The sequence below is a fragment of the Rattus norvegicus genome, chromosome 3, assembly GCF_036323735.1.
Source record: "Rattus norvegicus strain BN/NHsdMcwi chromosome 3, GRCr8, whole genome shotgun sequence".
NCBI classification, from domain to species: Eukaryota; Metazoa; Chordata; class Mammalia; order Rodentia; family Muridae; genus Rattus; species Rattus norvegicus.
Window position 1 is genome coordinate 45717152 of NC_086021.1, and position 23067 is coordinate 45740218.

General features: G+C 36.1%; 1 protein-coding gene across 6 annotated transcripts in view; it reads right to left on the bottom strand.

Moving 5' to 3' along the window:
• Lrp1b (LDL receptor related protein 1B) overlaps window positions 1-23067 on the bottom strand; it is a 2121147-nt gene that overhangs the window by 713151 nt on the left and 1384929 nt on the right. For all 6 annotated transcript variants that reach the window (XR_010064783.1, XM_063284873.1, XM_063284870.1 and 3 more), the window contains 4 exons: window positions 12917-13114; window positions 11036-11240; window positions 4418-4582; window positions 3921-4165 (listed from right to left, as the gene is read on the bottom strand). Coding sequence is in view for 5 of the 6 variants with exons in the window: in XM_063284873.1 (XP_063140943.1) it covers window positions 3921-4165; window positions 4418-4582; window positions 11036-11240; window positions 12917-13114 (813 nt within the window). In the remaining variant the exon portion in view is untranslated. The remainder of the gene's footprint in view (window positions 1-3920; window positions 4166-4417; window positions 4583-11035; window positions 11241-12916; window positions 13115-23067) is intronic.

Genomic DNA, 23067 nt, shown 5'->3' on the forward strand with positions numbered 1-23067 from the left:
TTTTCCAGATTATTCTCTAAACTATATTTAATAAAACTATGGAATACTGGCTGATCCTAACTTGCTAAGTAGATCTCATACATATTATTACACGAGCCATCTCTTGACTTATATTGCTAACTCATTGCTAGAAATTTGTGTATCAACATGTTCCTGGCCAGCCTGTTCCTGGCCACCCTTCTCTCTCTCTCTCTCTCTCTCTCTCTCTCTCTCTCTCTCTCTCTCTCTCTCTTTCTCTCTCTCTCTCTCTCTCCTCTCCCTTTCTCTGTCTCTACTCACTCCTCTATTCCTCTCCCCAGGCCTTAATAAATTCTATTACATACTAAAAAAAAAAGAAAATTTATGTATTAACTTGACTAGGTATAGAATGTCTAGATAGAAGAATATTTTGATGCATGTTTCCATATACACTGAAATTAAAATCAGTATATTGAGTAAACATTGTGAAATCATTAGCATTTGAAAGAGTATAATGAATTTAAAATTCTGCTTCACCAATTAATGAGACCCCCAACAAGTCCATAAGGACTTTAGAAACACAAAGAAGTAGAGTAAGGTCAAATCCATTTCTTATTCGTATTGGCTCAGCCCTCCTCCCCTGCTACCCACCAGTTATGCTCCAAGCTCTTGGACTTGAGAACCACTCGCCTGGAATTAGAATTTGGGCCATTGTCTCTTTATTGTTCTTGGTCTTTAAATTTTGAGTCTTATCTGAGTTACACCTTTAGCCTTCCTTGAGACAGACTTCTCAGCTTCCGTAAAATCATGTATAGCAATACAAAGAAGTAAGTCAGCCTCCTCTCCTATGTCTTTATATGTGTGTGTGTGTATATATATATATATATATATACATATATATACATATATATACATATATATAATTTATAATGTTATGTTATGTAAATATAATAATATACAATATGTAATTATTCAAGTATGTACTCATGCATAAACATTATTTTAATTTTTTGTACTACCTCAGGTAAATGCTAAAATGTTTACTAAATCTTCTAATGTGCACATTATCATCTATGGCTGACAAATGAAAAGATGCACAGAGAGTATAGATAATATGCTAATAATGTTTAATAATATATACATAGCATATTAGTTAGACTTAAGATATTCACTATTGCTCCATCATGTTTTATATCTTTGGTGGTGTTGTTTATGGTGAAAAAATGCCTTACACAGTCTGTACAGGTCTTAAGCTCATGCTTCTCCTGTCTTAGCCTTTCAAGTGCTCGAATTACAGGGGTGAGGCAGCATGCCAAGCAACTTTTGGTTTATTTCTCCCCACTCTCACATAACAGTGAAGAATCATCGAGTAAAAAGAAACTCAAATAGGTTTCAAAATGTCTGAGCCTAGTACCTGAGCTGGAAATTTGCAAAAATAACAAGCGCTGGCTTGTAAAGAAACTTGGTGTCAGTGCTTGTATGAATTCTGACTTGAAAATACTTGGAAGCTCAAGGTGTCTGCAATCTTCAGTTCTTCAATGGGGACATGTGGTTTCCATTGTTCTAACAGAAAGTGTGTTTTGTCACGTTTTGAAATTTAACATCCTACTGTGATCGTCATAAGATTATTCACAAGAAATGAGATTCTTGTTTATGCTTGTGATAATGCTAGCCTCTGTCAGCACATCATTGTTAATTCTCTACTTGACAATAGTAACGTAGTGGTCATATCCTGGATCTTCTTCCGCAGATGGTGAAGTGTTGTTTCACTGAATAGGGCAGATAATGATTACTGGGTACTCTGTGATCCTCACCAGTGGAGTAAGGGGTCTGTAAAACATATTCTGATCACTCAAAATGAACGGAATTTCATTTAGGAAACAGCAAATTGATACTCACTAGGTGTAAGTAAAAACTCTATTTCCTCGAGTCCTGAGAGACTACTTTTAAACTCAACTGACCAAACATTCTCCATTGTACGGAACTTAGAGAAGTCACATGTAAACCGTTTTCATTTAAATAAACCTGCTTAAAACACTTTTCTCAAACCAACTAAATCACTACTCCTCTTCCATATATAAAAAATTGTCACAATATAATTTTTACCATTCAGTGAATTTAAGAAAGCTCATCATCATCCATTTAATAGCTCTAAACCTAAAGATACAATCCCTACAAAACATACTTATGGAGACAAAAATGAAGCTATGTAATATTTTTGTAGCTATTTAAACTGTATAAATTTTATCATGTGAATACATTTCATGCACACTCTATTCTGATCCTTATATTGAAGGAAGTTCTTAGAGATGACTTCTTTATTATACCAATGACATTCTGATGGTCAGAATCATGATTTCCTGCTCACTAAGATTTATTTAAATTTATCATATTACTAAATACTTTTGAGGTGAAAAACAATTAGGTCAGCATATTACAAAATACCCTTTAAGTGGAAAATGATTAGGCTCTGAACTTCCTCTAAGGTATTAGTAGTGTACAGACTGTGTACGGTGTGAGGGACAGCCAAGCAGGCCTGGAAAGCACCAACAGTGTCAGCTGAAATTGCCCCAGCCAAGAAAGTCAACAAGAGAAGTGAGGCTGAGAAATGAAAAGAAGACCGAAAGAACTAGCCTCACTCAGACTGCGGTGGGACGGCACAGAAAATGGACAGACAAGCACATCTCGTTCAAGCAATATTGCTCAGGGAGAAGAAAGGCCAAGTGCTGGAGACAGAGAGAGGCCACAGGATGTTTCTTAGCCACAGAAACCACCAGTTTTAGTCAGCATCAGAACAAGACAATAGAATGTGAATTCAGAATAATGCTTAACCTGTGAACCAAAGAACAGCCAGGGAAAACCACCCATGAAGGAAAAAAAAAAGACTAGTCTCTTTAGGTGAGGTAGCAGAATCACACACTTTTTTTTTAAGATTTATTTATTTATTTCATCTATGTGGGTACTGACTTCACTGTCGCTGACTTCAGACACACCAGAAGAGGGCATCGGATCCCATTACAGATGGTTGTGAGTCACCATGTGGTTGCTGGGAATTGAACTCAGGGCCTCTGGAAGAGCAGTCAGTGCTCTTAACTGCTGAGCCATCTCTCCAGCCCCTCATACTCTTATGTAAAACTCTTACAATAATAAAAAAGGGACCAGGTACTAGACTGAAAACCCAACAGGTTACAGGCCAAATAATGGGGGAGAAGTGTAACAGGTTAAGCTGCTGCTTGCTGCTATGAGATAAGACCATGACATTCAAGAAAAGAAATGTGAGTCAGGATTAAAAAACACTTGCAAGGACTGAGCAGAAGAACCTAAAGAATTGTTATTGCTGAACCAACAAGTGGAGAGAGAGACACCACTCACCGCTCATTCTTTACCATGCAGCTACCTGTAATATTCCAATATGATAACTAGTGACTACATGTTTACTCTGGGTTCTTGATGTTTTCTTTCTTATTCTGCTATTGGTTCAACATGTCCAATAGGTTTAAAATGTTCTTTAAATAGTTCTTTTACTTTAGTCAAATCTGTGAGTATGTACATGTGCCCATTGATATTGAGTACCCGTGGAATCCAGAAGAAACATAACATCCTCTGAATCTGGAGTTACAGGTACTGAAAACTGAACCTGGGAATTCTGCACGAGTACTGCATGCTCTTAATTGCTAAATTGCCTCCCTAGACTCACAGTAAAAGAACTTAGAGAGCTTTCCACACTTTCTTGCCATGTTATCAGTGATTCAAAATTTCAAGACAGTGTAAAATTTGAGTTCTAACATTACATTATACTGATGGAAAAAATTAATAATCAATGCAGAAATATCTTGAGCTCTTTAACTGAAACCTAGCACTACCTGAAACATGAAACGATTAGCTTACACAAGTTTTTTTTTGCAGTCCATGCTTTCATTGTTTAGGTAGAAATATTTTGACATGGTTAGCTAAGCACCTACCTTGTGGCTGTCTACTGGGATGGTAAATCTGAAGGTCAAATGGCTGTGCGCTGGTCTTCTGAATCACACTGACATTCTGCCCTGTCCACTTGTTGGCTTTGGCCAGTGTGTTGGTCCTCCAATCAGTCCAGTACACCTCACTCCCATACAAAGACACAGCAAAGGGATGTGACAGGTATTCATGTCCTCGGATAATTTCTATCATGTTTGTTCCATCATAGAAGGCTGAATAAATAGCATCTGACCTAGAGAAATGTTGGTACATCGATGGTTTAGCAAAGGCACTGAAAGAGTCCAGTGATATAGTTATGATATAGCTAGGCAAATGAAAATTAAGTATTCCTATGGATTTATGTATAATATTTTCCAAAGCAAATCAACAGCAAACCACACAAAATAACACTCATCTAATTTGTTATGTCCATGTATTAGGCTATTTAATAACATGGTTTAGAGACTGGAGCAATTAATTGAAAACACTGAAAAAGATTTTTAACCTGGCATCTGTCCAGACTATTCTTCTTTCAAAGTGGTCCACGGTCAGTCCATTAGGCCATGCCCCAGTTTTCATATCTTTATAGATGGTTTTTCTTCCAGCACCACTCATGGAGGCAGATTCAATGCGAGGGAAATTGGCATCCCAGTCTGTCCAGAAAAGAATTCTGAAGAAAGAGAAATAATGCCATTGCTGTACTTTTTATTTCCAGGGTTCATCTCATGCCTGCAATGTGGGGGAAGTTTCTAAGTAAAATTCGAAAGAGAAGTGGCTGTGTTATCTAACCCAGTGGCTTCAAGTCCATAGGAGCAGACAGACCATATCAGTTCATGCAGGTAGAATTACAACTTGTGAAATCTTTTGAAGAAAAAGGTTGTGATGAACAGTAGTAGTGGGTGAGCATCCTTCTTACAAAATGCTCTATTGTGGCTGAGGATAAGACAGACTTAGGCTAAGAAAAAGGTAAGAGCTCAAAAGTATCATCATAGCGGAATGAGAAAAATGAAGTGGAATTGGGCAACTGAGAAGGTGTAGCGACATTAGGGAACTCTGGGAGATTTTATTCTTAGGGTTAATCATGATCCAATCCTGAGGACATTGTAAATAAGGCCTCCTGAAAAGAACCTGTGTCTACAGAAATGACAGACAGACTTGCAGTGAGTATGGGGATAGTGATGTTCCGGGTCCAAAGCTAATTGTCATATCTTGGGCTGGTTTCATAACCAACCAGAACAGCCATCCTTTGCCAACTACCTATCAGAATTAACACTTTGCATGCAGCTAATAGACAAAAGCTTTAGGAATATCTTAACACACCCCTTCCCCAATTTCCAATAATTCAAAAGAATGTCATCAGAAATCGTCAAGCAACCTGAAAAATATCTTCCTCCATATATTTGGGCCTGTATCTCTGATAAACCCACCAATGCATTTTAGACTTGCCATGAGATATAACTTTCTTTGTTCTATAAACTGTGTTTAACTAAACTGCTTAAACATTGGAAAAGTGGGGGCTATGCCCGTTCAAAATGGGTCCAGAATAAACTGTTGTGGTTCAATTTAAGAGGAGTCATTTTTGTTGTTTTGTGAATATATTTCTTAGGAATACATAATAATGTACTTTTAATATCATTAACAACTTTTTAGTATCTTCATGCATATGCTGATAGGAAAATTTCTACAAAAAATTATAACATTGATTGTTGTTTGTCCATGGAAATATTTTATATCATGGAAAGGAGAAATATAAACAATATCACCCTGGGGGTTATGGCTTTGATGATTATTGAAACTGAGTAATAGGTACTGATGAGTTTATTGTGAAACTAATTTAAGTATGCGTTTGATTATTAATCAAGGTTAAATAAGCAAAAAATTTACTACAGGGAATATACAAAATATTTAAAACATTTTGTAACATTTAAAAATAGTTTTAAAATAATATTTTTGAACAAAAATACTAATTATATAGAACTATGTTAAATAAAAATGTAGAAAATAGACATTTTTAAAATATATTGTACAAAATAGAACATGGAACAAAACTTCATTACTGTGAGGCTGGTTCATTCTTCAGTTAAGTAGTTGGAGAGGGTGAAGTGTTGCAGGCTTGGACCATAATAGTTTATCTACAGTGATCTTTAGCATGAACCTGGTTGAGTGGGTTTAAATCTGGGGAGACCTAAAGTCTCATGTAACAACTAGCTTTATTCAGAGTATCAGAAAATTTATGATGGATGAGAAGAGTCACCTGAATACAGTGACCAAGGACAAGCCACAGTGGCACACGAATAACAACAGCTGAGTAAAGTCCTACCCTATACACTTGGGAAGAAAGAATTGTTCCAAAAACAATTCTGTGTTGATGAAACCAAGGTCACAAGCATCTTGTCTACTTCTAGTTTTCTGACAAGTACTCAGAATTCTCAGAGGACTCCATTAGACTATGTCCCAACACTAAGAATTTCTTGCTCCCCCTTCCCTTGGGTCGAGTCTACATGCTAACAGATTAGTAAAAATACTTTTGGAATGTATTAACTTAACAAAAACCTAGTTTTCTATCATTCAAAATTAAAAGTATTGTCAGATAACATTTAATTCTTAAAGCAAAGTTCTCATTGTTTTAACATGCCTAAATAGTGTGTCCCCAAATATATTTGAAATCTGTCTTCTAGTTTTCTTTGTGACTACTCTGAGATGGTTGTAAATAAAAATATCTTATTCTCATCCATATAAAAGATGGTTTCTGTTAGTCTTTTTGTTTTTGTATATTTTTTGTTCTGGTTTGTTTCTTTGGGGTTCTGAAGGGCAAATATTTGGCTTCATTTGAAAAAGCACTGCAAATTCTCAAACATGCTTCTCGTAGAGAGCAAAGGATAGAAGAGAACATTGTGACATTCTAATAGCAGTGACCTGTGCCTTCATTTTGTCATTAAACAGGTGTGTGTGTGTGTGTGTGTGTGTGTGTTTCTGTAGTGAGTACTATTATCAAATTTCCATCAATTTTAGTAGGAACCTTTACGTCTTTTCTATAGAAGACTATCTTCTAAATATAGTTGCCTTTAAAGTGTTCATAGCCTCACTACAATACAGTTAGCACAACTGACATTCATGGTTGATTTCATGGATCACTGTTTCATAAAATTCCCAGCACTCTATTGTGAGTTTTACAAGGTGTTGTTATAATAACATCATTTTTTGTATTCCCTTTAAATGGTAAAAATGTGTTAGTATTTCAATGATTGCATTAGTTTCTCAAGTGCAGGAAAGATCTTAATTTATATAATACAGAGATGTTCACCCACAATTGCTTTTTAAAGAGGAACTATGGGCTACAGTTTTGTAGTTTCCACATCCATAGATTACTCTGTTTTCAGATTAAGCTGGGTAATAGACCGTGAACAACCTGTACTATTATAGGCTAATCTGTCAGGTCAAGCGAAAAGGGGTGAACGAAAAAGATCTTGGCAAAAAAGAGGTTATCTTTGTCTTTTAAGGCTAACAATGAATAGAGATTACAGTAATTTACAGTATTCCTGGAGTTAATTTAGTATGATTGCCTCACTAATGCTCACAATGACTGCTTCCATTTTGGTCAATACTGTCTTTACAGTAGAGAGATCGGTTACTGGGACATCTGAAAAGTAAATGAAGACAATGGAGAAAGAAACAGACTGTTGTGTAAAAACCCAGCATGGGGTGGTGGAGTTTGCAGACATTGGAAGATAGGTTCATATCCTCCTTCAGGGCACTTTAGCAATAAGTTCAACTTAAAATGGGATGAAAGAAAGGATTGACCCTTCCATAAGAGCCACATGACCGTCTGTAAATTGCATGTCACTTAAGAGATTGTACATTAAGATTGTGGGGGAGACTGATATGTTTTATAATGTACAACAAAAGACAGTGTTTATGAAACCACTACTATTATTTATCATCTGTAAAATGTGTCACCAAGACTTCCTGTGCGACATGAGGTAAGAATGCTTCTTAGGGCTAGTGTTATGCGTCATTTATTTGTTTTGCCTATCACAATGAACAATGTGGCTAAGAACAAACTTTTCCTTTTATTTGTTGTAAGAAACAAATTTTATAGCACTACTTGTGAAGTTTGCTTTTCTGTGTCTTTGCATTCCTCAAGGTGGTGTGCAAACAGAGCCAGCATACAGGTATATGTTTATTTAACAAACATTGGGCACCTTTGTATGCTCTGAGATCTGTGATGGACTTTAAACTTTGAAGTAAATTCTCTTGCCATGAGAAAGATTTTGGTGTCATAGAAAATATAAAATTATGTATTCAAGTCATATTTAGAGCTCATATCCATAGGTTCACATTTCCTTGTATTTCACAAAAGTCTTGAGAAATTGATAATTAGAGAGTAATGTCTCTTTTCTATAACTACAAAATAATAAATTAAGTTTAAGTAATTTTATTTTATATTGTTAGTTTTCCTGGTTAGTTTGAATTTCAGTGTGCTTGTGAATGTGTACATGAGTGACTATAATTCTTTGTATTATATGCTCTATTTTTGAGTATATGATTATGTTGTATATGCTTTGTGTATGAGTATACATGTGTGTTGTGTATTATATGATGTGTATATGTTATGTTTGTGTTGTACATTGTGTGTAAATGTGAGTGTGTATATTGTTTATATGCTGTATGTGTGTACACATATAAATGTGTTTTACTGTATATTCTCTAAGTGTGGGTTGGTGTGTATATGTGTTTGTGTTATGTATGCTACATGTGTGATTACTGTTCTTCTGTTTTTAGCCTAAGATACAAAATCTCCAATCCTTAAAACGTCTCAGAAGATTTTGCTAAAATATCCAATAATCTTGGCACTATTTGAACACTGATACTAAAATTAGCATGTAATTGCTATGACTGTGCTTTAAGGTGGTCAAACAAATTCATGTAATAACTATTCTAGGATCCATTATGTAAAAATACTCTCAAATCTTGACAGCCAAAACTGTCAGTTAGCTTTCTAAGGATTGGGAAGCCAGAGTCATCTGTTCTCCAGTCATTTATTTCAGAAACAGTTTGAGACATGTTTCCTGCCCTGTTTCATTTTATTTTTTTAACTACCTAACTAATACTGTGATTACATTAATTAACCTTCATCATCATAGCCAAACTTAGAGGTAGGAAGCATTCTCTCTTGGAGGACTTTTACCAGGTCCTGCTACACATGGATATTTTAGAAAACTTTTAGAGATCCTACACATGACTTAGCCCTCTATCAGTAGTATATTCTCACAGGAACCCGTCTGTCACCGAAATACAGTTTGGTTTGTTCACTTAGTTTGTATGTTCTTTATATTTGTTTGTTTTTCTTCTTTTGACATTGCATATTATGCAAAAAAGTTGGCTGAGTAAGAAGAGGAAAAAGGTTACCATCTTTCCTGTAAATGCAATGCTTAAGATGGGAAATCTCTCTCAAATTGCCTGACTTGACACACTGTCTCCAATCTCTCTTTACTCTCTTCACTCCTCTCTCCCCACCCCCTTGGGAAATGCTCTCATTTTCTTCCTCATGATGGAACACACACAACAAATGTATCTCAACCCAGAAGATCACTTTTGGTTGTGTGGAAAGTTTCTCATGACTTATGATTTCTACATCTCTTGTACAAGTTATGGACAGGAGCTTCCTACCAGTGGGGTCACAGAACGAACCATGAGCTGGAAGCTGGGTGGGACAGGGCTAAGGTCACCCATTTGCTAGCACTTGAAGCACAGATTGATGAAACTAAGAGCCTTCCTCGTTTAACTTCACAGTTCTTTTCAGGTCAGCTGTTAGGCCAGTAGCTAAGGAAGAAAGAATGCAAGACAGAATGTTGTCTAGAGAAAATATCTCTCCAGTAAAAGAAATGTCACTTCTCAGTTCAACAACCTCAGCTGTTCCAAGTTGAAAAGGAGCCAGAAATGTAGGGATTCAAGTAAAGTTCTTCAATATTTGAAGTATCTATGATGATTCAAAAACATATTTTAAACCCCATGGAAGACAAACCTTCCTGCTAGAGAAGCTAATTTTGCATCTCTTCTCCAGGCAAGCTGTTCACCTTTTAAATGTAATGTCTACACTGGGGAAAAGAAAAGGACATCCAAATCTACTGGTGTTTAAGTTCTTGGGATAAAACACAGCCGAAAAATATGGGTAGGCAACTCAACAAAACCAAGGGTGGAAGGCAGCTTTTCTCCTCTGTATCCCATTCAGCTTCCCCTAGGTTCACACAGACTTATGATTCCTAAACTTTGAATTTAAGATATAGAACCAAAAATAACCCTCTAAAAATTTTTGCAGAGTTGACAAAGCCTTCAACCTACAAGCTCCTTACCAGAGAAATAAATAATTCAGGGAAATTTAGTGATATTTTCTCATATAGCCTGAATATTTCTTTCCCCCATAAAATCTTTTATATTCAAAAGATAAAGCTGGAATCTTAGAGGTCACAATTTGGTTTCTCCAGAGTACAAGTGACTGGGCAGGAATTAGAACACATTACATCTAAGTCTGGTGTTTTTCTCTGCTGCTTAAGAAAAATGAGCACACAGGGGACAAAGCAGGCAACAGCCTGAGTCACTCAACATTTAACATTGTTTTCCAGAATCAGGTCTTTTCTCTCTCAAAACTTCCCAATAGTCAGCATCTCACTGCTTGACTCTTTTAAGCCTATTTCAATTTTCTTTTCAATTGACTCTAAGAACACACAAAATAAATAAAGGGTGAGGTGGTTAACATCTGTGACTATTCAGAACAAAGACTGGCCCTGGGGTTTATAGCCATTAGAACAAAATTACAGCATCTCTAGGGCAAAGCAAAGTGAAATTCATTAAATTACTGCTTTGGAAAAGAGCTGCAATTCTTTCCAATAGTGCTTCCTGCCCATATTTGATAAGAAGATATATTCTGCTTCAGAAAATATCTGAGTAAGGAACTCTGTAACCAAACCTTGTCTAATGTGCTCCCATTTGCCGTCATATATAATATTATGCTTGTAGACACAGGTACCTATACATAAATATACTGATGTATAAAATAAGCATTTTTACCTCCTCACTTCGAATTTCTATGGCAAGGAGAAACTGTAAAAGGTACACTTCTTACCCATATCGTGGATCCAGTGCTATGGCCCTGGGATGCTCCATGGCTCCTGCTATTAGTGTAGCCCTCAGAGAACCATCAAGTTTAGACACTTCAATTTGGTCCAGATTGCTGTCTATCCAATATATGTTGCCTGCTATCCAGTCAACTGTCAGGCCTTCTGGGGTTGCCAAGCCATGTTCCACAACCACTTCTATGGCACTGACACCTGTGAAAAAGAGGAAGCCAACTTGCACAGCCATTCAAGATGTTACAGTGGACAAGCCTGCATGTGGTCACAGCATAAAGTGCCTTCAGTTTATAGAAAATGAAGCTCAAAAAAGAAAACCAATACCAATATTAATAGTAACAGTTCTTCCTTAGCAGACTTTTCACTCTCACAAACCCTTCTAGAACTTTTGTTAAACACTGAGGTGATAGCAATATGAAGTTACCAAATAGTTACTTCTTGTGCTTAGGGCCTTCCTAGCAGAACAAGAGACTTATTAAAACAATAAATTATGGTTGGGTAGAATGGGACAACTTAATTAAGAGGCTGTCCTTGAAGGGAGAAGTAACAAGAAAATGTTTATGTGAGTTAACATGCACTGTGCTTTAAAAACTATCCTTATTTTCTGTTTTTGTTTAAACGTCATAGTTAATCTCACCATTTTCACAGATAACCTCAGACAACTTAAGCCCGAAGTCTTCCCTGGGTCAAGAGATAGGTAGCAGATCAAAAAAGATGCAGAAAATAGGGAAAGTTGTTAGCATGGGCTACATAAAAATCAATAGTTGAGTAACATCTGTCAAATATACTCATCTGCTACTTAAACAACAAAGAAACAAATTATTTTATATCCTTTTCTAAAGGTATTCTTTATGACACTGTTAATTGTTTTCATTATAAACTTAAGGAGTTAAAAATTTGTTCTTTAAAATTTCTATTTTGATCCACTACATGAAGTTAAGATACAGGAGATATTTTCTATATTTTAAGTAAAAGTGCAAAACAAAACTTATTTTGAAATTGCAATGATGATTTCAAGAGAAATTAGTAATTTGATAGAAGTACAAATGCAAAGTCACAAAAAAGCAAACACCATACAGGTTCAGTTAAAACAATACATGTTGCTCATTAGACAAAAGAAATACATTTAATTATGGCAAAATACAAAATTTTTTAAAAATTGAAATGTGTTAACCAAATAATAATTAGATACTTTAATTCCAAATCAAATTAGTAGTATGTAGAAAATAGTCTTTTCTTTTCCTGATAGGATACAAATTTTCTTCTCCACAACTTTCTGAAAAATTGAAGTCTTGGCCTGACTTCTCTAGAATATATTTATATATGTACTTACTCTTCAATTTTTATGCATACAGAGGTAACTCAGAATGAAAAATTAATCAAAACCTTTTCTTTTTTTCTCTATCTTTATTAACTTGGGTATTTCTGATTTACATTTCTGTTTTTGTCCCCTGAGCTGAGGACTGAAACCAGGGCCTTGAAAAGAGAGGCAAGCGCTCTACCACTGAGCTAAATCCCCAACCCCTCCCCTTTCCCTTTCTCTTTGGGTGTTCTCCTCCCCATCCTCCCCCCATTACCACCCTCCCCGCAACAATCAGATTCACTGGGGGTTTAGTCTTGGCAGGACCCAGGGCTTCCCCTTCCACTGGTGCTCTTACTAGGCTATTCATTGCTACCTATGAGGTTGGAGCCCAGGGTCAGTCCACGTATAGTCTTTGGGTAGTGGCTTAGTCCCTGGAAGCTTTGCTTGGTTGGCATTGTTGTTCATATGGGGTCTCAAGCCCCTTCAAGCTCTTTCAGTACTTTCTCTGATCTGATATTATATTGCTATTTAAAACTAACTTCATCATCCAGTGAAAGTGCAATCCACATACCTCCACTCTCTGACAGCTTGCCCCTGTATATTCTGTCTTCCACAACATCTGTCCAATAAAGTAAACTTTGATTGAAGTGAAAATCAAGTGCTATGGTGTTTCTCAGTCCAGGAACAAGTAGGCTGTAGTCTCCTTTATGCAGATCAATCCTTCGAATTTCATGACGTATAGAAAATATGATGAATGCCTCAAAAGAATCTGCAATTAGATGTATTTTAGTAGAATTAAGAAAATAAATTCACTTTGTATAAGTTAAATAAAATTCTCTAGACGAAAGTCAATTTATTAACTTTCTTATTGGATGTAAGGCCCACTCCATTAGAACAAAAGGATGTCACTCATTGTTAAAAGTTCTTTGTACCTCTAGCCAGATAAGCCATATGTCATAAAGGAAACTACTTGGTCCTATTATTCTATTGAATAGTAATTCTATTACATAGTAAAAATGATTTCTAATGACTTACTGCTATACCCCTAGGTCAAAGAATCTCTCAACATCCATCATAGAATCTTCTACTTATAGTACATAGCTATTAATACAGCGACTCATACATAATTGGCCAATGAATGGAGAATAAGAGATTGTGAAGTATGCAGCCATATATGGAAATGACTTATACTCTTTCTTACACATCTCAAGTATCATTGCAGAGAGGGATCAGCAAGATTATAAGAGTCACATGTGATTGCTAAGACCCAGGCACAATAGGGCACTTGCCCATATGAACCGTGGGAAAGACCTTGAAAAGCTCCAAGTAGAAAAATGCCAGCCTAGAGGAGAAAAGGTAAGCATGAAGCTCTGCTACTAGCTGAGGTGAAGGACAGTAAGTTATCTTTAAGGATACAACCATTGGTAGATTGACTGCATGCTAAGGTTCCATTCTTAAGACTAGCTGGACAATACAACCTAGACCCGATGAGAAAGGAAAGGGCAGGAAAGGAAAGGGAAGGGAAGGGAGGGGAAGAAACGAAAAAGAAAAGAAAAAGCTGAGAATATGAAAGAAAGAAGAAGAAAGGAAAGAAGGAAGAAGGAGAAATTTCAAAGTTGGGTAAAAGGGATGGAAGACAGAGGGGAAAGTTAGAGGAGGAATTGGGGTGAATGATCAAAATTTCTCCAAAGAATTAATAGAACATATATATTTGGATTTTTGGAATTTTGGAAGCAGTTCTTTTTTATTTCAAACTTAAAAATAAACTTTAAAACCTTTGATTTCTATTCAATTATACAAGGTAATAGTGTGCTTGTTCTACTTGGATTTGCATACACTTGAAAGTATCTGATTAAAGAATATAGGAAGAGTTTTCATATCTATAACACCGTGAAGTTTTTTTTATTTTTTGCATGTTAGCTGAAAATCCAATAACACCTGAGTAATTCACAAAAAACACAACCCAGATGGAAATGATGAAGAAAATCCAGAACCTGAAAATGGAATTTAATAAAAATTTAAAAACATTAAAAAGAACTAAGACTAAAATGAGAATGGAGTTGACGAGCCAATGATTCAACTAGAAAACTCAAGAGAAAATCTTATCAGTATAATGAATTAAGCAGATGGTTGAATATTAGAACTCAAATACAAAGTAGAGAATTTAGACTAAATAAGTAAGAAAAAAATTATAAAGGGGGGGGGCATACAGGAAATGAGCAGCACCAGAAAAAGACCAAAACATTGAATCGTAGTAATAGATGAGAAAATTTCTAGAAAATGCTATAGATGACCTCTTCAATAAGATAATATTAACAAACTTTATCATATGAAGGAAAGACTTACTCATAGATACAAGAAGCACATGGAACATTGCATATCCACAACCAGAAAAGGAACTCCTCACTGTTTACGCATTAAATATACAGAACAAAGGCAAAGTATTAAAAACCATAAGACAAATAAGTCCTCTATAATGGAAAACCAATCAGAATAACAACTTATTTCTTGAAGTAAACTTTGAAAGCCAGATGACACAAGAACAAAGTATATCAAATTCTAAACAAACATTACTGCCAACATAGAACACTGAACAAAACTAAGAGAAAAAAAAAATCAATAACACAAACAGCCTAAAATGTGTTCTAAGCAGCAGATGAAAGGCAAAGAAAATATAGAAAGCCATACTTTGGGCTGCAGGAAACATAAGCATAAAAATGAGCCGGTAGAAAGAAAACAAAGTAGACATTTCTAAAATGAAAAATACCATTGAGATCTCAAACAGCAACAAAACTCCACAATATAATGTTGCAAAAAAAGTCCACCTTTCAGAAATAACCTTTCAAATAGTAATGGCCTCACCTTTCCAAGGGGAAGACTTGATGACTAAATCAAGAAAATAAATAAATAAATCAAGAAATAAAATCCATCTACCTGTTGTCTGCAGGAATGACATCATAGCCTTAAAAATACATGGCCTTCAAGTGAAAGCATAGGCAAAAATACCCCACCAAATGAAACTACAAAGCAAGAAGCCATTGGTATGCTCTATTAGACAAAAATGAATTTCAAACTAGACCTAAAAAATTGGTAGGAACCCTTTGTGCTAATTAAGGAATCAATTAACAAAGAATATATTGTTATTTAATATATATATATATGCAGAACATGCTAGTGTACACAATTTGATAAAAAATACTACTGGTATTGAAGAGAAAAAGTAACATGCACAGTACATGATGCTGATATTTCATTTTCTCTAATAGTTTTTCCAAACAAAAATAGAGAAACATAAGTATCAGTTGATACCATATATCATATAAATTTAATATATATATGAAAATCTTTCCAAACACACACAAAACATACATTATATGAAGAAGCCAATGGAATCTGGCTTCTACATGTAGAATAGACAGCACCTAGTATACAATACAAGTCATCAAATTGAGAAAGACTAAAATAACTGTGTATTCTGTTTGGCTATAATGCAATAATACTTGAAATTGAAACTAAAGAAATACTTAGTAGCAAATATATGCATGGAGACTTAAAAAATTCATGGCAGAATATTTAATGGGTCAAAGAAAAATACTGAGGAAAAAATAATTGAAAAGTGTCATAACTAATTTCTAGTTAATAGAAATTTGCAGTCCTATAAGGGATATTTATAGCTTTAAATGCATATGATGAAAAACTCACAAATAAATGACATAGTGACATAACTCAAAAATTTGCAAAAACAACATATCAAATTTAAACTCAGCAATCAGCCAGAGGAAATGAAAATCAGAGTAGAAATTAGAAACAAAGAAAATAAGAAGATAAAAGTCTCATAGGGAATATCAAACATATCAAAAGGTGTGTGAGAAACCCACAGCTAACAACATGCTACATGAGAAAACCTTGAAGCAATCCCATTAACATCAGAAATGAGACAGAAAGTTTCACTCTTTCTACTATTTTTCAGTATTATACCCAAAGCATAATAACTTTTTTCATAATATTTTTTAACTGGGTGTTAAATCAAGAAAAGGAAATTACAGCAATACAAAGTAGAATAGAAGTCAAACTTGTCCCTATTTGCACATCATATAATATTGTACATTACAGATATCAGAAATTCTATCAGAAAATTTTAAAATGAGATCAGTCGTTTCAGCAAAGTGGCAGGATGCAGCATCAGATTGCTTAAATCAATAGATTCTCTATACAGAAATAAACGCACACACACACACAGAGAGAGAGAGAGAGAGAGAGAGAGAGAGACAGAGACAGAGAGAGACAGAGAGAGACAGAGAGAGACAGAGAGAGACAGAGAACTCTCCTATTCATAATAAGCTCAAAGAAAATAAAATATACAGGGGTAAATTTAGTCAAAGTAGTAAAAGAAGTCTGCAATGAAATTTCTAAATCTCTAAAGAAAGAGAAAAAAAACATGAAAAAAAATAATAGTATATCACATGCACATAGATTGACTAAATTAATACTGTGAAAATGACCATTATTTCAAAAAAAATTCACAAACTCATTGAAACCTTAAATAAAATCCCAATGCTATTTTTCACAGCCATTAAAAATAGGAAGTTCAAAGGTCTGGTGTAGGGGTGAGGGTAGGGACATCCTTCTGGAGACAGGGGAAGGGAAGGAAGCAGTAAGGAGGTAAGGGATATGGATCAGTTGGAGGGTGGACTGAGAGGAGAATAAAACCTGGAGTGTAAATATAAATAAATAAAAGAAAAGAAATTAATATGGAACCAAGTGCTAGGAGCTAAGCCCTAGTTAGGAGTCCTCTCTGGAAGGTAGTGAAGGGGAAAGAGCATGGGTTGGCAGGAGCAAGACTGTCTTCTGAGAGATTAAGGTTGTTTTTAAATTTTTGAACAATCTTGATTAAGTTATTCTGAAGCCAGAAACTGCAGACCTGAGTGGATTAACAATTGTTGCTTAAACAGTGATAGGTTCCCACAGCTCTCTGGACCCAGATCCCAAGGGGGAGAGAGCAAGACTCTCAGAAGTGTGGACAATCCGGAGGGCTCAGGGGAGACCACAGCTTCTGCTCACATTACTGACCCAAGTGGAACCTGCCTGGAGCCCTCTGGACACAGGATCCCAGGAGCAGTCAGGGACAGGATCCTTCTGTTTTCTGCTTGGGCCCAGAGCTGAAAGCCAGTTTCTGGGAGGACTGACATACCTGAGAGCAAAGGTAATACCACCACTTCTGCTCCTAGGGGCCTGCCTGGAGCACTCTGGACACAGGAAGCAGGAACAGTCTGGGACAAGATCCTTCCGGTTTCCCCCTATGCCCAGAGCAGACTCTAGGCTCCAGCTCTCTGTACCCAGATCCTGCTGGGAGAAAGCCAACTGCTATGAGTGATGATGCACAGGCTTACAGGAGGGTCAAACCACTGTCAGAGACAGCAAGACCAGTTAACACCAGAGATAACCAGAGGATGAGAGGAAAGCACAAAAGCATAAGAAAAAGAAACCAAGACTACTTGACATCAACAGAGCCCAGTTCTTCCACCAAGGTAAATACTGGATATCACAACACACCAGAAAAGCATGATTTGGACTTAAAATCACATCTCATGATGATGATAGAAGACTTTAAGAAGGACATAAATAACTCCCTTAAAGAAATACAGGACAACACAGTAGAAGGCCTTAAAAAGGAAAAAGAAATCCCTTAAAGAATTACAGGAAAACACAATCAAACAGGTGAAGGAATTGAACAAAATCATCCAGGATCTAAAAACGGAAACAGAAACAATAAAACAATAAAGAAATTGCAAAGGGAGACAACCCTGGAGAGAGAAAACCTAGGAAAGAGATCAGGAGTCATAGACACAAGCATCACCAGCACAATACAAGGGATGGAAGAGAGAATCTCAAAGGCAGAAGATACCATAGAAAACATTGACACAATCATTAAAGAAAATGTAAAACACAAAAAGTTCCTAAACCAAAACATCCAGGAAATCCAGGGACACAATGAGAAGATCAAACCTAAGGATAATAGGTGTAGAAGAGAGTGAAGACTTCCAACCTATAGGGCCAGTAAATATCTTTAACAGGATTATAGAAGAAAAACTTCCCTAACCTAAAGAAAGAGATGCCCATAAATATACAAAAAGCATATAGAACTCCAAGTAGATTGTACCAGAAAACAAACAAATTTCTCCTGTCACATAATAGTCAAGACACCAAATGCACAAAACAAAGAAAGAATATTAAAAACAGGAAGGGAAAAGGTCAAGTAACATATAAAGGCAGACCTAGAGATTACACCAGATTTTTCACCAGAGACTATGAAAGTCAGAAGATCCTGAGCAGATGTCATACAAACCCTAAGAGAACACAAATACCATCCCAGGCTACTATATCCAGCAAAACATTCAATTAACATAGATGGAGAAATCAGAATATTGCATGATAAGACAAAATTTACACAATATCTTTGCACAAATTCAGCCTTACAAAGGATGAAAGATAGAAAACTCTAACACAAGCTGGGAAAATACAACCTAAAAAAGGCAAAAAACAAAAAACAAAAAAAACCAACAACAACAAAAAAAAACTTCCTGCAACACACCAAAAAGAAAGGAGCCACACAAACATAATTACACCTCTAAAAACAAAAATGACAATCACAACAATCACTATTCCTTAATATCTCTTAACATCAATGGACTCAATTCCCCAATAAAACGACATAGACTAACAGACTCAGTAGGTAAAGATGACCCAGCATTTTGCTGCATACCAGAAATGCACCTCTGTGACAAAGACAGACACTACCTCAGAGTAAAAGTTTGGAAAACAATTTTCCAAGCAAAAAAGTCCCAAGAAACAAGTTGGAGTAGCCATTTCTAATATTGAATAAAATCGACTTTCAACCAAAAATTATCAAAAAGATAAGGAAGGACACTTCATATTCATCAAAAGAAAACTCCACCTAGATGAACTATTGCTCCTGAATATCTATGCTCCAAATACAAGGGCACCTACATTCATAAAGGAAACCTTACTAAAGCTCAAAGCACACATTACACCTCACACAATAATAGTCGGGGACTTCAACACCCCACTCACATCAGTGGTCAGATCATGGAAACAGAAACAAAACAGAGATATAGAGAAACTAACAGAAGTTATGAACCAAATGGATTTAACAGATGTCTATAGAACATTTCCTTATAATACAAAAGAATATACCTTCTTCTCAGCACCTCATGGTACCTTCTCTGAAATTGACAATACAGGCCTCGATAATTACAAGAAGATTGAAGTAATTCCATGCATCCTATAAGATCACCATTGACTAAGGCTGGTCTTCAATAACAACAAAGACAACAGATATCCTACATACACATGAAAGCTGAACAATGCTCTACTCAATGATAAATTGATCAAGGAAGAAATAAAGAAAGAACTTAAAGACTTTTTAGAGTGTAATGACAATGAAAGCACAGCATGCCAAAACTTATGGGACACAATGAAAACAGTGCTCAGAGGAAAACCCATAGCTCTGAGTGCCTCCAAAAAGAAACTGGAGAGAATGTACACTAGCAGCTTTAGGGCACACCTAAGAGCTCTAGAACAAAGCAGAGCAAATACACTCAAAAGGAGTAGAGGGCAGGAAATAATCAAGCTCGGGCTGAAATCAACTAAGTGGAAACAAAAAGAACTATACAAAGAATCAAACATGGCTGGTTAAATAACACCTGAACAATGACAGCAAGAGACGCGCTAATATGGGAGGATGTATTGTGGACTGAGAATTTAACACAGAAATCTGACCACTGGGTTGCAGTTTGTTAAGTCTTGATTTCACTGTGTTTTGGGGAGTGTGAGCAGAGTCTGTCGCAAGGAGCTGTGCTAGGCCTGCCCATGCTGGACTTCTAGAGCCCTGATTTTACTGAGTAGCTGGTCCCAATTTTTGCAGCTAGCAGAGAGCTGCCGAGAGAGATACTAACTAGAGTTAAATTATGGTTAGTCCCATTTGACCCCATGGGTGCAGGAACGGAATCTAGAGACCAGTGCGGCAAGGCGTCATGCTGGAATGGCTTACAAACTGCCTGGATCAGAGAATAGTTGAGGACAGATTGGAGTCGCTGAGATAAATTAGCGCTAGTTCTTATGGCCCTACAGAGCCAGAACTAGCAAGAGAGCAACCGCCTGGGTCAGAGAGTTCAGGAGAGGAGTACTGAGCAGTACCTAGGGGAACCGCTCGCGCCATACTTTTTAAGACAACACTCTTTGGTTGTTTCTCTGTTTGTCTGTCTACTCATTATAAATTGAATGTGTTTCATCCCGGGAAGACTTCAGTACTAGCTCTTAGGTACAGAATGATTTGGAGAGGACATTTTACGTGTTTTTTAAACTCTCCATGAACTTTCTCCATGTATCAAGATCGTTTTGTCCAGTACAGGAAATAAATCAATGAGCACAGGAACAGATTCGGTTTCGTAGGTACCTATAGCCAGTGCATGAAAGACTGTCAGAGAAAGGGGAGCCAAACTCAGCCTCGTACTTAGAAGGGTATACGTAAGCACTGTCAAGAGCAGGAGAACTACTTAATATACCTACAGAGCAGTGATTAATAGTAATTATGTAGTTCTGGCCACTTTTGTGCTCCACTCTGGCCTTTATTGCACAACCTTACTTCAATAATAGCTGATACTATGGAAATTAAGAATGCATATAAAATAAAACATATAAAGATAATCATGTATATCCTGTCATATCCTATTAAAATGAATACAAAATCCATAGAACACATTTAGGTCCCAAATAATTGTGTCATAGACTTCCTGACTAGGGCACAACTGGTCTGCTATTATTTTCAATGGCAAGTTCTACTGCATGACAGGGTGTGTCAGAGATGACACACGCTGAAGTTAAAATAGCCAGTTGTACTTTACAGTCACTAGCAGGGTCCTGGACCTGCTTGCGGCTGCATAGCTGCCCCAGGGCTAATAAACTTGATTGCTCACTCTTTCCTTTATCATTCTGTTTTAGTTTTTATTCTTGTGTGTGTACATGTTTTTATATATCATGTTTGTTCATTTGGGTGTGTATAGTACTGCACAGATTTACATGCACATCATGACCAGGAATCAATGTCAAGTATGTTTTTTGATCACTGTCTTATTGGTTGAAAGACAGCCTGACACTCAACATGGAACTCATTGATTCAGACAGTCTAACTGACCTGTTGACTTAAGAAGAGAAAAATATGTTTAAATGTGTATTGACGCCTTGCCTCATTAGCTCCATGGCAGCCTTGTAAAATGAATAAGCAGAAGCCATCAAAGGAAACATATGGATCTGGAGGAAGCCCAGAGGCCCAGAGCCCAATTCCTAGAGAGTTTTTCATTACAGAGAAAAAAAGTCTTAGTAAAGAGATAGTATTAGGAAATTGTGTTCCCATACATAAAATATTACAGAATATATATGTATATATATCACATAAAAATTGTTCATGTTATTTCATATAACTAAACGTAAGACCTAAAACTATGCAACTCTTTCAGGAATACATACAACTGTACTTTAGTTACCTTCATTTGGGAAAAAGAAAATTTATTTAAAAAATGAGCAAATATATTTAATTTTATTAGATTTAAAATTGTACTTTGAAGGCACCCATGAAAATGGGGAGAAGATAGCAAAGGCAGCAGGAGAACATAGATCTGATGAGAGACTTATATGCAAATAGATAAGGGGGATATAAGACACAATAATGAACTCATGGATGCTCATATTTAAAAGATGAGATTAGGCAGGTACTTTTGTCTGGATGGAGAGTGAGTGCTCATGATGATCTGAAAATATCCCCCCTAAATCTGTCAGCAGACAAACACCAACGTAAAGGATAACAAGAACCCTTTTCATGCCACTTCACAACTGATTATAGTCACAAAGACAGATGTTAAAACTGTAGACACTGAAACCCTCATATACAGACGGTGGGATATTTAAATGAATTCAGGCATTTTGTGAAGCATTTGATTGTTTTTCAATTTTTTAAAAAATATTTCCATATTTAGTAACCATAGGAATTAGCAATTCCAAACCCACTTATACACTGAAGAGAATTATAAATGTGCGTCAATTCAAAACAATTATATGAATATTCATATCAGCGTTATTCATAGTAACTTCCCAAATGGGAGTAATCCATTTGCCCATCAAGTCGTGAATGAATATACAATGTTGTATTATATAATCATATAATAGACATTATTCAGCCATAAACAAAGCAAGCACTGATGTGTGCCAAGTGGCGCAAGCTTGAAATCAAAGCACACATATGCTTGATTCTATTTCTAGAAGATGTTCAAAACAGACAAATCTATAGAGGCAGAAAATAGATAGGAGTTGTAAGTGTGTGAGGTAGGTATACTAATAAGAATGACTGTTAAAGAGTCTGAGTTGAGTTTTGGGATCCATTAAAATATTCTCGCCTAGAATGTAGCAATGGTTGATTGTAGTATACTTTGAAATGTTTAATAAGCGATATCTCAATTTACCTGTCACTAAAATGTTTAATAAATATGAAATTTTATTAAAGTTTAAAATGGCACAATATTTACACTCAAGTTCACACAGATTCTGCAGATTTACTGTGAGGGCTTAACAAGTTCCAAGAACTTTTATAAAGGTGCAAATGCAGGCTGCCAGCACCTCAACTGCTTCTTCTAAAGGCACTTGTGTCCA